This window comes from Sinohyriopsis cumingii, chromosome 15, assembly GCF_028554795.1.
Source record: "Sinohyriopsis cumingii isolate HCF-2022 chromosome 15, ASM2855479v2, whole genome shotgun sequence".
In the NCBI taxonomy this organism is placed as follows: domain Eukaryota; kingdom Metazoa; phylum Mollusca; class Bivalvia; order Unionida; family Unionidae; genus Sinohyriopsis; species Sinohyriopsis cumingii.
The window spans coordinates 34904940-34921032 of record NC_142975.1 but is presented as its reverse complement, the minus strand read 5'-3'; the positions used below and the strand labels follow the sequence as shown (position 1 = coordinate 34921032).

General features: G+C 33.2%; 1 protein-coding gene across 3 annotated transcripts in view; it reads right to left on the bottom strand.

The window, feature by feature from the left end:
* Positions 1 to 1189: 1189 nt before the first annotated feature.
* The window catches only part of LOC149781586 (calmodulin-binding transcription activator 2-like), a 164885-nt gene continuing 149981 nt past the window's right edge, over positions 1190 to 16093 (bottom strand). For 2 of the 3 annotated variants that reach the window (XM_089935635.1, XM_089935633.1), the window contains one exon: positions 1190 to 14663. In XM_089935635.1, coding sequence (XP_089791761.1) covers positions 14610 to 14663 — 54 coding nt within the window. In that variant the 3' untranslated portion in view covers positions 1190 to 14609. The remainder of the gene's footprint in view (positions 14664 to 16093) is intronic. The other variant, XM_089935636.1, reaches the window with a different exon arrangement.

The following is a 16093-nucleotide window of genomic DNA, read 5'->3' as shown; positions in this document are numbered from 1 at the left end:
GAAAAATGAGAATAATTTTACAGTGAAGATACAAATAAAAACAAACTAATGATTTTTGTTGAAAGCATGCTTGTGAGATTTTGACTGCAGCAATCAGGTTAATTCTTTATACAACTGGTGGCTTTTATACTGAACCAACACTACCACCAACCCTCTCTTTTACATTCATTTTTGACAGCAAAGAGCTGTTCTGAATATTTTCTTGTGACAATGCAGCTAAAAGAATCAGTATGTGCCTTATACATGAATAAAGTTCACTAGTACTGTATCAAATTAGCATACTTTCAAAACCCCTCAACCAGCTCAATTTTTAGATCTTTATCTTTGTAGCAGACATACATAAATATGTAAGCAAAGTCAACTGTTCATTTGCAGCCCAGGTTAAGCAGAAAAGAAAATGAAAGGAATCTAAGGTGGTATATTTTAATTTTCTATCCTTGTAATCTGAATATGTTTCCCTCTTTCCCTTTATAAAGTTCCAAGCTGATTGTTGTATTATACAGAAGCCTATGATGCCGTTATTGTTTGAGCTTAGTGCCACTTTATCAGTACACGATAAGCTATACATGGCAGCCAGTATAACCTGTGGAGGAAGAACCCAGCAAAACCTCAGGAAGAACCAGACCCATAGGAAGCTACTGGTGAGCTTTCTCATGTACCCACATTGCCCAAACCTGAGATTACTACATACACAGGCAGAGGCAAAATTACAATAATGGGAGCGTTACTCCAGGTGGTAAAATTAATCAATAACAATATATATATATATATATATATATATATATATATATATATATATATATATATATATATAAGCCTACAGCAACAATAAATTATTTATTAATAGCAATGATATCATAAACTGCCATCAAGGATTTCCATGTTAAATGGTATTTGAACACCAATACAAATATATTTCTTCGACAATATTTACCTTGTCGTAATACCTTATTGAGAACACTTACCCAATCATAATTCCTCTGAGGTGAAATGGCAGAGATTGGTCGAGTTGAGCACTTTAGACGACTTAGCCAGGTAAATTGAGTCCATTTGCAGAATATAACATAAACCCTGATCTGTCACTGCATTATGTGACAGGGTTTTGGTCAGTGCAGTTTTCAGCTGGATCCAACTTATCAGGGAGTGTATATGGTATGTGTGCAAAGAAAAACAAAGACAAGAAAATGCACATGTTTTTTAAGATTTTAATCAGCACAAGTTCACAAAAAGTACTGAAACCTGTAACACATTAAGTAAAAAAGTACTGAAATATGTAACACATTAAGTAAAAAAGTAATGAGAATAAATTAACAATGAACAGTTACAAAGAATCAGTATCTGCTGGGTGTACAAAAAATAAAATTATATTATTAAAAAATCAGTGTTCAAAACTTCATGCGCATATCTGTGAATCTTTGACTCAAAAAATGAATTTTGGGTCTTAGGAAAGTAAATACTGCTAGCGCCTGAGACAGATACCGAAATGAATCTTTACTGAAATATTTTATTACTTTTCTGGTATATTCTACCACAATATAGCTGATGACAATCAAGAATTAAGTAGCTGCACAGTACTGTGAAGTGAAATGTTTAAATAAATGTGTTCAACATGAATGGAACAAATACCAGCTTTAGAATAAGCTCACATGTACAAGCTGTATCCTAACTGTCAGTATACAAACAGATGAAGAAATGGAATAATAGGTATAAAAAAAGACATTAAAACATGGTCAAGTATTTAAAAAACTTAAGGAATATGTGGTGAATTACAAAGAGAACAGCACTTTACTGTAAAAAGCAAACATGAACAAAAACTTTTTAAAAGTTGATTATTAATTTTTGAAGAAAAAGAAGGATCTGTATTTATCAGAGTTGCTTAAAATTAATTCATATTATTAAAACTAACAAGGAAGAGAAGTAAAGTACTCCTCCATAATAACTATGTTTATGGGATCATTATAAGTGTACTGTATTACATGCATATTGTGCTATCATGTACACTGCATTATTAAACAAAATATTACTTACTAATGTATAACTACATTATAGTTGGGGTATTTTCATGCTGGAACTAAACTCAACTGAAATAGTAATGACAGAACTAATGCAAGCAAAGTTAACATGACACATGTATATACCTGCATTATAGTGAGGGCAGTGTTATACTGAGGGATACTGTTATAATGAGGGGTGGTGTTATATTAAGAGAACAGTGTTCTATAGAGGGGCAGTGTTATATTGGGGGAGCAGTGTTATACTGCTAACCTTTATAGCAAGTGAACAATACAATACAGATCAATGTTGAGAAATGCATCCTATGCAGTCTGGGAAAATAATACTAAATTGAACTTCATCATGCAGTGCAACACATGGCATGCACATATACAAATGGTGTTCAAGGGTACTGTTATATTATAATTTTTACAACAAATGCAGCTGCACAATGTCATGTCTGCAATACAAGCAATAAATGTTCTTTAACAATTTTAACGACTAATGTAGAGCATCAGAAACAATTAGAGTAATATGGAGAGAGGAACTGTGGAGATATATTTAAGAAACTCGTTCATTAAAGAAATGCATTATAACACCTACATAAAATGCTCAGAAACATCACTAGTAAGCCACTACTGCAAAAGAACCAGACAATATGACGGAAGCAAGCTCACCTTTGAAGATAATACTGCACATAACGTTAAGCTTCATAAAAATTAACTGGTATTTTCACTGATGCATGTTACATAGTGGGCTTTGTTTGAGAGTATAAGATTATTAAGCAAGTGTATACATGTTAATGTGCCCACTGCAGAAAGGTGCAAGAAATGTCAATGTGTAGTGGACTATCTGTGTAAGTGTAGAAAAGATACAGAAAAGCCAATAGCTTGCACTTCAGACTGAACTCTGACCCTGTAAACTTTACATCAAAAGAGAGTATCATTCATCGTCAATTACATCCCTAGTCAGTATGTCAAATGCTCACCCTGACAGCTTGACCTTCAAGTTTGAACTTTGACCTTGTAAAACTCAAAAGTAAAAGGCACTATTATTCATGCTAAGCTGCATTACTAGTCCTTCTACACATTTTACTCCTTGTTAGCATGGCTTAGTCAATCTGACTGTACCATAGCAGGAGTTAAATTTTGCAAACTTTCATCCGAGTTTTAAGAAAAAAAATTGCTGCAAGCTAGTAAATCTTCTAGATTCATACAAATGTAAGCATTTGGTTGCAAAATCGATTCAGTATGTTGAATATAAAAGACCATAATGTTTGTATAATTCTCTCGATAATTGCAATTGTTAATCAACTTACTTAAGGAAACTATAAAGACAAGTATCTGCCTTTAATATGTTTCCACAAAACTCAAAACTGTACAACTTCATAAAGTTATTTGATAGCAGCATGTTTCCATGGCCCTCGATGTTGTACAACTGCGTTAAGTTATTTGATGATAACATGTTTCCATGGTAATCAAAACCACAACTACAATAAATAACTTAATAGTCTCATTTTTCATTTTACTCAAAACTTTACAACTGAAGTGATTTGATAGTCAATGCATGCAGTCTTAAACTAAACTTATTGCAATGAAACTGTTATTTTCTTATTTGACATATCATGACCACAATCTTGGACTTGTAGACTCCTATCCACCAACAAAGTTTGGTCATGTAACATATTCTAGAACAAAAGTTACTTTGCAGAAACAATTTTTTCTTGAACCACAGAAACCTTGAACTTTGATCTTTTGACCCTAAAATCAATAGGTCACAGACTTGGTAAAACCCAAACCAAAATGCATGCTTACAACAAACTAGCTGAGGTTATGCAAGCTAGTAAGAGTGCTCACACAAGCTTGGTCAAACTTGCAAAAGGAATTTTTCAAAGTTTGCAAGCTTGCAAAATTTAAAGTTCAAGCTTTCAAAAAGAATTTTTCCAAGGCTGCAAGCTTGCAAAATCAAAAGTTTAAGCTTGCAAAATTTTTCTGAGTCTACAAGCTTGCAAAATCAAAAATACTTGATATAAGCTTCCAATAATCAGTCGTGAAAGTTGAAAGTTGGCAGTTTTCAATGAGATCAGTACTTCCTGAAATGTTGAAAAATATATGTAGGACTAGATCATGCTCAGTATAACTACACAGTCAAATTAAAAGACATTACGGTATTATAGTTTTTAGCATCTGATAATCCACATGAGTTAAATAATGTACATTTTCAGTGTTGCAAAGTGCTATGAACTTGATGTACTTAGCTCATGCATAAATAAAATATATTATTTCAACATTTCTCTTTGTTTAAATTAACTATGAACATTATTAATATATTTTAAAATAAACTGAGTTATTTCTTGACCAAGGCAAATTATGAAATATTACTTTTTCTACAAATATCTTTTTTTCTTCTCATTTTCAAATTTGTACAATTATACATGTTAGAAAAACAACGGAGTTTTTTTGCATAAAAAAGGTAATTGTACACTCAATTAGCTGTGCAGTCACTTTGTCAGGGAATGGAAGATTGGAATAAAGAATTTCATTTAGTAAAATCCTGTAAAACTGATAGTAATTTCTGATTGTTAAGTTATTTACAGACAAACTTAATACAGCAAGATATTTGATGTACTTGTAAATGCTATATATCAACAATGTATGCACCATAAAATATATATTCAGTAACTCTTGTAATATTAACTTCTGGCATTAAGTTTTTGAAAGAATTTTCATATGTTTGTTTTAATGATAATCTGCTACCAGGATGAAAAAAAATAATTCTCAGTTATTTACTAAATAAAAATTTAAAAATATATACAATTTCATTTTCTTTGAGAGAGAGAGAGAGAGATGCATCCCATTCTGCCAATATTCTGTGAAGAACTGAGCTTTGTGAATTTTGCTTATTTAAAAAGAAATCAAATAAAGCATGCAAGATGAAATGTGGTTTTCTGTGACAGAGACTTAATTGGTATTGAGACATTAAAGGTGGTTACTTCCCCCCATTTATGGTCAGCAGACTGGTTTACGAATTCTAAAACAACATACAAAATATCTGAGTTGCAAGAACACAAAAGAACCATTGTAGCCTTGCGTTAAAAAATTAGAATTTAGCTCATTAATTCGGTAAATTTCATTGCCCACAGAACCAATATATGTGCAGTAACCGATCCTATAACCCGAGAGATAATTTGAAGTCACGGAGTTATCATGTTGGTGAGTAAACTCAAGAGTGTATTGTATTTTGCCAGTTTTCGGGACTGTAGATTGGTGGTAGCATTCTGTTTCACTTTTATGATTTAAATACATAAAAAAATTACTTTGTAATGATGCTTCACACAATGATTGAGATGACAAATTTGCAGATCATTATTATTTATTGCCAAACTTGCCAAACTGCAGTAATTGATGCAGTGCTGTCAGTTATCGACAATAGGTTATGAGATTATAAAATTAAATGCATGCTTGTTCATCTCATTACTGTTATTCTTAGGGTCTTTATTTCCTCTTGCATATCAAATTCAACAATTGTTCAGAGACTGTTACATTTAATTCTTTTCATTCTCAAAGCTGGTAGTTATTTTATTTGAAAATGTCTTACGGTACCTGATCAGTTTCATCAGATATTTTTGGTTTGTGTCATAGCCCTTTCAAAATGGATAGTAAAACAAAAATTTAGAGCTCATAAAAGGATGATCTTGAATAACAATGATATTTTTTCAACTTGATAAGTGAATTTGAAACGTTGAACTAAAAATGCCAAAGAGGTAAACACTCGTTTTTATTTTCCTGGTTACATGGTATATGTTGCTGTAATCCATTACAGTGGATGATACCTGAATCACACCAGAAACAGAGGAGGATGCAGAATTTTACTCTGAGGATTTTGTTTAGAAGAGATGGTTTAGAGTAATTCAAATGGCAAACATTTTTGTTTTCACCTAATCTTTTATCACTTGACAGATGAGAGAGGGAACCTAACCATTTCACACGATCCTCCCCCAAATGGATTTCTACATGGAAGTAAATTAGAAGAACATTTCCAAAGCCATACAGAACAAAAGTATAAAGAGTTTCCTCACACAGATCCAATTCATATGCTCCTATTTTTATCTGATTAAATATTATTAAATGATTTGATGACTTCATTATTTTCTTTCATTGGGACAGTAAGATCTCATGCTAGTTAATGTTCAACATATATTAACATTTTCATTTTAATATTTGATATAAATACTTTTCACACATCAAGAGCTAGAAAAATGGAGGTATGTGACCAAGTATATAATAATTTAATCGATGCCATATCAGATGTTCTGATGCAGCTAGCTAGGTCAGCTTTGTTTGCAAGCTTGTAATTGGTAAGCTTGCACAAGCTTCTAATTGGTAAGCTTGCAGTTTCAATTCTGAGCTCATGCAAGCTTGCCAATTTCAAGCTTGCCCTATAACTAGCTTGTGCAAGCTAGTAACAGGGAAGCTTGCAATTGGGCAAGCTTGCTGCAGTTTCAAATCTAAGCTTGCCAGAAGCTTACATAACAAGCTTGCAATATGCTTGCTGCAACCTTACAAATAAGCTTACAACTTTGGTTTGGGAATACATGATTGAAAACTGACATTTTCATGCAGATAGCAACTTTCTTTCAGTAGGTGACCTTTCATTTAACCTTATGAACCCAAAATTGACAGGCTTCTTCCTTTACTCTAGTGCAAGGAATTAAAAAAATATGGTCCTAGTATATAATGCAGAACTAGTGTTCTTGTCCATGACCTGTGGCTCTAAAATCCATAGGCTTTTTACTTAACTGATGTGCACGACAGCCACAAAACTGGAAATTTTAGATGCTGGAGAACGCAATCTACTGTACAGAAACCTACCTTATTCTTTCAATCACAGTGACCTTGGCATTCAATCCTAGGATCAATATGTTCTTAACAAAAATGCAAATCATACATTTATTAACCATATGTGACAAATAAGAGTTACTGTGTGGAAACCATTTTCCTTCTTTCAGTTAGTGACCTTGACATATTTAGTATTAGTGTTTGATCCTGAAATCGATAAAATTCTTTCTTACCCCAAGTGCAAACCATTCATCAAGTTTGAAACTGTTGATGGATCTGAACTCAAGTTATTATGAAGAAACCATTTTTGTTCTTTTAACCAGTGACCCTGACCTTTGAACCCAAACTAATTAGGTTCTGTATTACTGCATGTGCAATCCAGCCAAAACCAATGGTCACTATAGAGGGAACAGCTTGAGTTATTGTGCAGAAACAAAACTGAACACAGAAGGCCAGACAGATATCTTCTGGCAGCTGATCAACTTGACATAATATCTCTGGCTTATGGTACGTGTACAAAAAGCAATATTTTCGTATGAATTTGATGAAAGAAATTAACTTCTCTCCTCCCGCAATATCAAATACAATGATAAATTTGTAGAGAAACTCTTAACTGGATGCAAACCAGACCAGTAAAATAATTAACAGTTCTGGCTGGTATGCAGAACATTTGCTACAAAAAGTACGTTTTTTATCAAAGAGGGAGAAACCATTTTAACATTACTGAGCAACATGAATTCTGATCCAACTTCTAAGTATGAGCATAACATAAATTCAGAAGCAAAATCCAGTTTGAAAATGCTGAATATTGAACAAACAAATACTGGAGATTTATCCAAAGTTACTGCCACCAATGGTCTTCAATAGTAATTACAAAATACTTTAATACACATTACAATATACAGAAAGACAAGACATAAGTCAGTCAATGATGTTTCTGATACTGAACCCATCCATTCCGTACTTAAGGTGTCCACAAATTACCACGCTTGTTAAAAGATATTATTTCACTTATTATTACTTACATCACTACAAATTATTCTGGAGATTTGTCTCTTGTGCTAAAGTCCTGGAGACTGATGACTAAATTTGTCAAAAATGCTCTAGACATAATAATGTGCAAGTAAACTTTAGGATTAACAATCACTGAATAAAAACACTTATTTACAAAAAATCTACAGTGGATTTCATCAGATACTAACATGAAAGCTGGATAAAATCAATTCCTATTTAGCTTATTCTGGACAGGTTATTTTTACATTTGTTACAAACAGATTTAATTATTTTCAATCACAATGAATTCGCTTTAAGAAAACCATGTGGATTCCAACTCGATGGAATAAGATCAATTTATTGCCCCAATAACTAAATTCTTGGAGTCTGATTTGGTCAATTATTAAGATACAATATCCAATACCGTACTTCTATTTCAAATATTTCATGTAGAGTGTAAGAACTCCAACAAGGTGGCTATACTCTAACGAAGCAAGAAATCCATGACATTAATGTCTGTTTCTGAATTAAGTAGATCAGTTATCTTTGTATTCACTACTTTAACTAGCTTGCTACATGAGTTAAACAAAATTATATCAACAAAGAGATACAAAAGTCTTTGTGCTAATTAAAACTTTTCATAATCTGGATCACTGGAAATTTCTGTTCTGTCTCAAATTTTGTCATAATATTCATAATATATGCTAATGACGAATTCTGATAGTCCACTGAAAGTAATTTGTCTAATACAAAACAGAGTTTCTGATTTATGTTCCCAAGGTTGACTAATATGTCTGGATAATGACAAAGATTTGATACTGGCAAACCTCTTTAACATCCTAAAATATCCAAGATAAACCAAATCTTCCCAGGATCAATTTATTACCGCATTAACTAAATTCTTGTAATATGATCTGATCAATTATTAAGATCCAATATCCAATACCGTACTTCTATTTCAAATGTTTCAAGTAGAGTGTAAGAACTCCAACAAGGTCACAACCAAATCATGGGACTTTTAAGCAGGGTGTAGGTAATTTACATCATGACTGGCAAAAATACATTGCTGGGTTAAAAAAAATGAAAAGCTTCTGTCAGGAAAGTTGCAATGCAAATATCTCATTTATGATCCAAACACATCTATATAATACTATTTGCTTGTTTTGGTATATGGGATGTAATTGCCGATAGTAACTAATGATTGGTATAGACAACAATGGCAGCTAATATATTCAGCAAATAAATTTATGCAAGGTTCACAAGGTAATAAGCTTATTATATGATAACTTACTGGGGTGCAAAGGAATGTTATTATGGTCTTCAGCTGCATACACACTTCACCTTAAGTTCAGGGTGGGTTCTAAGCATTAACATGCATTAACATCATTCTATACATCCCAGTAGGGTGGGTTCTAAGCATTAACATCATTCTATACATCCCAGTAAAGCCGCATGTAACTAAGAATCCATTACAAATCTTACTAGGTTACATTTCTCTCTCTTACCAAAAAAACAAGGAGAAAATTCTATTTCTTAAACACCAGTGAAAACCATGAAAAGTCTGTACATTCACTTGCTATAATATGTGCATCGATGACTTCAAATTGCAAAGGCAACATGTCAACTTAACTAACCCTGGCCAAGATTGATCTCTCTAGCCCAGGGAAAAAAATCTGGATAACTCTATCTGCTCTGTGTGTTGTTTTTTCTTTCTGCTAAATTTGCTGATGCAGACAGATTATATTAAACCTGAAAAATCTAATTATATATGAACTACTCTTTCAGCGTAATCCAAACATGCTCATATGCTAGTGTGTGATGATCTGTGTGCTTAAGTAAATCTGCAGACATGAAATCAATGACCTAGACTAGGCAACCACTTACTCTCTAGCACAGGGGTTCACAATCTTTTTTTGGCCAAGGGCCAGATTGCATTTTATAAGACCACTCGATGGCCACAAACACTAATTTGTGAATATAATTATTGTTCATGGGTCAGATGTCTGTGTTGTTTTAATCTGCCCCAAGGGCCGGACAGAACACATTGACGGGCTGGATCCAGCCTGCAGGTCACGGGCTGTGCACCCCTGCTCTAGCTCATGCTGAAAGTAGGAACTGAACCTAGAACATCAGATGTGCCATGTAAGCATGTTGCTAGTAATGGAATTTTTTAATTCTGTATGATTAAGAAACACTGTAAGGCAAGCTGATGCTTTTCAAACTTCTGAAGAAAAGCATTTCAGTACCACAGTCTATGATACTAGTAGTATTAGTACAGTAAAACCTGTATTGAAAGACCACTGTTATGTGAGACTGCCTGTCTTGAGAGACCACCTGTCTTGAGAGACCATAATTTTTGGCGGAAAGGTTCTTCTACTGTATTTTTTTTTAATATTATAAAGCTGTTTTTTAATTTTTACTTCTTTCAAGTTAATTGTCAGTGGTTATTTCATACATGTTGTGCCAGCTGCAAGTGCTGTTATTTTTACAAAGGGCAAAAAAAAATGCAATAAATGTAGCAACATTTGTAAATATGATGACTAACAAGACATTTATTTTTTAAAAGACAATTCAATACATGAATATCAACAACAAAAATATTTGAAGGGTAAAACAATATAAACACATATAACAATAATCAATCACTGGGATATGGAAACATAATTTTAGTTTATCGATAGGAAGGCTTGGGGAATGTCAGCATCACAGGGGTATATTCATTTGATATATGACATAAACAAATGAGCAAGCATATTAACATAATCCTACAAAATGTAGTGCACACTCACACACACACAAACACACACACACACATCTATCAGGACCAATAAATTCAATTCTGTAATTTCTGCAGATTGGGTCAATTGTTTTCTGTAAAATGTTACTTCATAACAAAACTTTTGGCTTCTTCATGTTAAAAAGAGGGAGATTACTGCAACTTCCTATATACTGATGAGCTGTGGTAACTACATGAAAATTCTGTCAACCAAATTACAATATTACTTCATGTAAATGATACTTTTTCTAAAGATAATAATATGCAACACTGAAAATTGGAGAAATCACAGCAAAATAAAGTTAACATTGGGAATCATCACAACGTACATTTAGTGAAAATTTGAAAACATAGAAAATGCTTTACATTAAACTACACCACTTTCACTTGAAATGATATGATCATTATATGTGTCATCATTTGCAACCTAAATGCACCATAGCAATATAAGAGATAGAACATAAAAGAATTAAGTTGCAACGTTTGTCTCTCATTAAATCAGGCATATGCAAGCTACTCCAGGATGCATTCCAGATAAATGATTTTTAAAGCCATGTCATATTAATGTAAATAAGCAAATTTTTGATCTGGTTGCATGAACAGATCTGGCCCACAGGCTACAGATTGCACATGCCTGTATTAAATAATGAAACAATTTTATATATAGTTTTATTAACTACAATAACTGTGATGTGGGAGAAAATGATACAGTCAATAATAAATATATGAAACCTAAGGAAATCTTTAATGATTTACAACCTGCTGTAAATCACCCAGGTGAAAACCAATGATGTGGTCTCAATAACTGTGTAATACTGAGAAAAATTCACTCACCAACATTCAAATTTTCTTTGTTTATTTCGGGCAAAGAATCAACATGTAGAAATCTAGTTAATATTTTAACAACTCTGGCAGGCTTTCTCATTCACCCACACTGGCTGAGCCTGAGATCCAAACCACATGGAAGGAGGTGAGATGGCAGTGATTAGCAAAGGTGAGTGCTTTAAACCACTTAGCCACCCCAAGCCTCCATTTGCCGTGTAAAAATATAATTAAAAAAAAACAGGATTTAAATACTTCAACATTTCACAATTTTTAAACACTGGAATTATTCCTGTATCTGCCCATGTACATGTATTTACTTATGTCATGCACTGCAAACAGCCAAGACTCTGCAGATATGTCACTGCATAATGCATCTGTAGATAAAGAGTCTACACTATTGGCTTGCAGTCATGCAAAGAACAAATAGCAAAAACCATGATCAGCCTACACATTATAGACTATTCATATCTAGTTAACACTAATAGATTGCAACTATTATCATGGCTTTTACGAGATAACTGTGTTTTCATAAGGAATTCTAGGAAAATATATTTTACACAGATTTAGTCCCCTTGGCTACTCTTCTCATGAAAGAGGAATTACTTATTTCAAAGCAGACTGTTGTCAAATGTCTGTTTAACTGATGTAGAAGATTTTTTTCCTCACTTTAGTTTGCTTTTCATATAGCGGTTTCTACATTTCCTTTGAAATTATATTCAAAGTCAAATGCTCTTCATATATTGTTTGGTTTTTAAATTATATTAAAAGCTGACTAAACATTGTGAGGACACATTTTTGCAAGCATCCAATCAGAGCCATGGTTACACAGATATGAAATAGATGTAATGTGATTGGCCATCTCCCTAATAAAGACAATATACATTACGCCATGTCAAATTATGGCTGCTATTCCTAGTTAAGCATATAGGGAGTCTGATAAATTTTCAGAAATATCTATTAACCCACTTGACTACCAGGAAAAGAAACAGGTAGCCACATTTAAATTCAGTAGCCCAGGCAGGCCTTCTGTATGAAACTGCTTGATGCTATCTCCACTTCATTCTTGTACTCTTGAGTCATCAATAATTATTATCACTTGTGAAATATTATTCATGTGTGACAAAAAGCTAAAAAGTCAACATATCATAAAAAAGCCCATGGGGCTAACATAATTCAATGTTCGTTAGTAGCCCTCGATCTTCAGGTACAAGATCTCTCAGACCATTGATTATGTTAACCATGAAGAAATACTGTATCTAAACAACATGCAATAAACAAGAATTGTGCATTTATATTGCCAATAATGGAATTCCAGTTTCCAATATCAGTGAATGATGTTTTGATTAACCAGATGTGCAATAAACCCAGTGCAATTTCTTAAACAAAATCATAGTTATGGCCAGATAACTAATAACATAAAACACAAGGATTCTACAGAAATGTGTGGCACTTACCACCCAAGTTTTATCCCCTTGCAATAGACTAAAAAATTTAACACAAACTTTAACAATATCAACACAGAGGACAGTGTAAGAGCTGCAAATTGGGACTGCTGCAACTTGAGTAACCCCAAGGGATATTATCTCAACCAACACATGCACTGTCCCCTAAAAAGTAATAAATCCTAATATCTTCTTCAAGAAAGGGGACTGAAGTACACAAAATGTACGCCCCCACAACAAGTTACCCAAGATACTGAAAGAAGATAAAATGTCCCCCAACAGGGTACCCAAGATACTAAAGTGGCATTTATGTCTCGTAATGACTTTCTGAAAAACACATAACCACATGTACTCATCTGTAAGTGGGTCCAACTACACAACACACAGAGAAATATCTCCCAATGCATAAAGTGCTGGCATTTCTGAGTCTATGTAATTTGTTAGGAATAATCAGTAGAACAAAAACAACACAGACCCTGATCTGCTGGCACATTATGCAATGGCAAATCAGGGTCTATACTGTTTTGGCTGTCGGACCCGATTCATTAGCAAGAACAGATGGTGTATTGCCAACAAACTGGTGCTATGAGCATTGTATAACTTTTGTTTTAAAAATCAACAAAAAAAACCCCTAACAATGGTAATAATTACAACAATACATTAACTATTACTCTCTGTGAGAACAGGCAACATGTAATTTGGGGACTTTCTAAACCCTGTCAATTAAGTTCATCAAACATTCTGCATCAGCTCTATCTGAAAGCTGTTCTGCTTTCCAATTGATAAATGTTTTCCTTTCCATTCTTACTTTTCTGTTTAGTACCAAAAAAATTGAAAATTTGTTAAGTCCTGTAAGTGTAATAATAATATTAATAATAATCATAATAATAATCAGTCTTAAAATGTTTCTTTCATTTTTCTAAATTCTTCATCACATATTGTTGCCATAAGCAACACATGTAGCCAAATAAAATGAAGGAATGCATCTTGGGTAAGGATAAAAGAAAACTTTTTCTGACTCAAACTCATAGAACTCCACTCAGATGCATTATGGTCTGAGTATACCCCAAACACACTATTGTAATTTGACAGATGCATTTATGGTCTGAGTATATCCCAAACACACTATTGTAATTTGACAGATTATTATGGTCTGAGCATACCCCAAACACACTATTGTAATTTGACAGATGCATTATGGTCTGAGTATACCCCAAACACACTACTGTAATTTGACAAATGATTTTTAGTTCACCAAAATAATGCCGATTAATTAAAAGTAAAACAATTTGATTTTCATAATGGAAGTAAGTTTATGTTTTTATCCTAAAGACAGCTTCTACAAAGTTCCATGTTTTTTTTGTATTTTTTTTCTTCTTTTAATACAGATCTTGATGATTCTGTAGGGAAAACTGAAAGCTAGGACTGTATATGAAATCTAACTAGTTTGGTATATAATCTCAAATGCACTGCTGAGAAATAGTTAATTCAATATGAACTTTGTAAACTTTTACAATCAAGAGAACTGGTCAAGAAACATTGTGACAATAACCAATATAGGTACCTTATAAACTTTAAAAAAACATTTGACCTGATATGACTACAGAACAAATGGAAACTACAACTAAATGTCACAAGCTTAGAAAAACTAGAACAATATTTTATTTTTCTTCCTCTGTGTATTCTGTAGGGTTTATCTCTGGTTCAGTTGTCTCCCCTGGCTGGGCAGCTAATTCCAGCTTCTCAGTGTCTTGGGGACATTCTTCTGTGTGTGTGGTGCTTGCATCTGTTGGGGACCTATAACAAAAAAATATATATTCATATAGTCTTCAAAATGAAAACTCTTGACCAAAAACTACTGAGATAGCTATCAGCTCATGCAACAAATTCAACAGCAAAATCCTACAAACGACAGTTACATAAAGTCTCCCAATTCTTTTATAGCCTGAAATTTCTTTAATTTTCTCTATGCTGCAAACATCTATCTTGATTTTGTTGACTGTGTAAACATGTTAATCACACTTATAAAAGAACATCATACAAAGAAGAAGTCATATCCATATTAGATGAATAATAAAATGTTTAAATCTGAACTCCAATAACAAAAAAGATACTTCACTAGTTGAAAAGTATGTCAATATGATAATGCAAGACTTGACATACAGACATCTTATATAATTATAAAAGTTATGCTTTACCTTATTTGTTCAACTGACTGATTAAAACATTCAACAAGTACCCTGTGACAAATTAAGTATAGTAGAGGAATTTCAACTTCAGAATTTTTTTATTCAACCTTGCTTTTTAAACTCATTTGCATCAATGCACTTTAAAACTTAAATTTATTTACTTGTAATATGCTTCAAAGGTGTGTCAAATTTAGCTAAGAACAAATGTCTAAATATTTTGAGATCAAACAATGGTGTTAAGTTTTTCTTTGGGGTGGAGGGACTAAATCAGTAACCATGCTGAGCACTTGCTTTGTCTTCAATAAACTGACAAAAATCACACATATGCATCCTAATACTTGTTGTTGTTGTTGTTGTTCTGGGGTTTAACGCCATTTTCAGCACAAGATAGGCCATATATGGCGGCCAGCATAACTGGTGGAGGAAGAACCCTGGAAAACCCAGGAAAGAACCACCGACCCACGAGAAGCTACTGGCAGGCTCTCCCACGCTAGCCGAGCCTTGGACTCGAACATACGCAGACAGAGGTGAGATGGCAGTGATCCGGAACGGTGAGCGCTTTAGACCACTCGGCCACTCGGGGCCCCCCTAATACTTGTACACAATATTCATTATACTGGACACTTGATGTACCCATATTAATTTGTTTTTTATAGTTTTTTAAAACGATGACTTTTTCACAATTTTTACCACAACATTCTATAATAATAACCAAGTATACCAACTACCATTTTTCCTGTATTCAATATAGGTATGTACTGGTATGGTTGGTTTGATTCAACCATTAAACTATGTATTTTTCTATCAGAAGTCTCAATGATGAGTACAAAGACAAATCAGCAAGTGTCAATCATATTACTTATTTGTATCATTCTAATGTTAATTTGCTGTGATGTCAACCATATCCTTAACGACATATATACTTGATTCCTGCTAGGAACAAATTGCAATTCTCTAACCTGATACATACATACATACATACATACATACATACATACATACATACATACATACATACATACATACATACATACATAC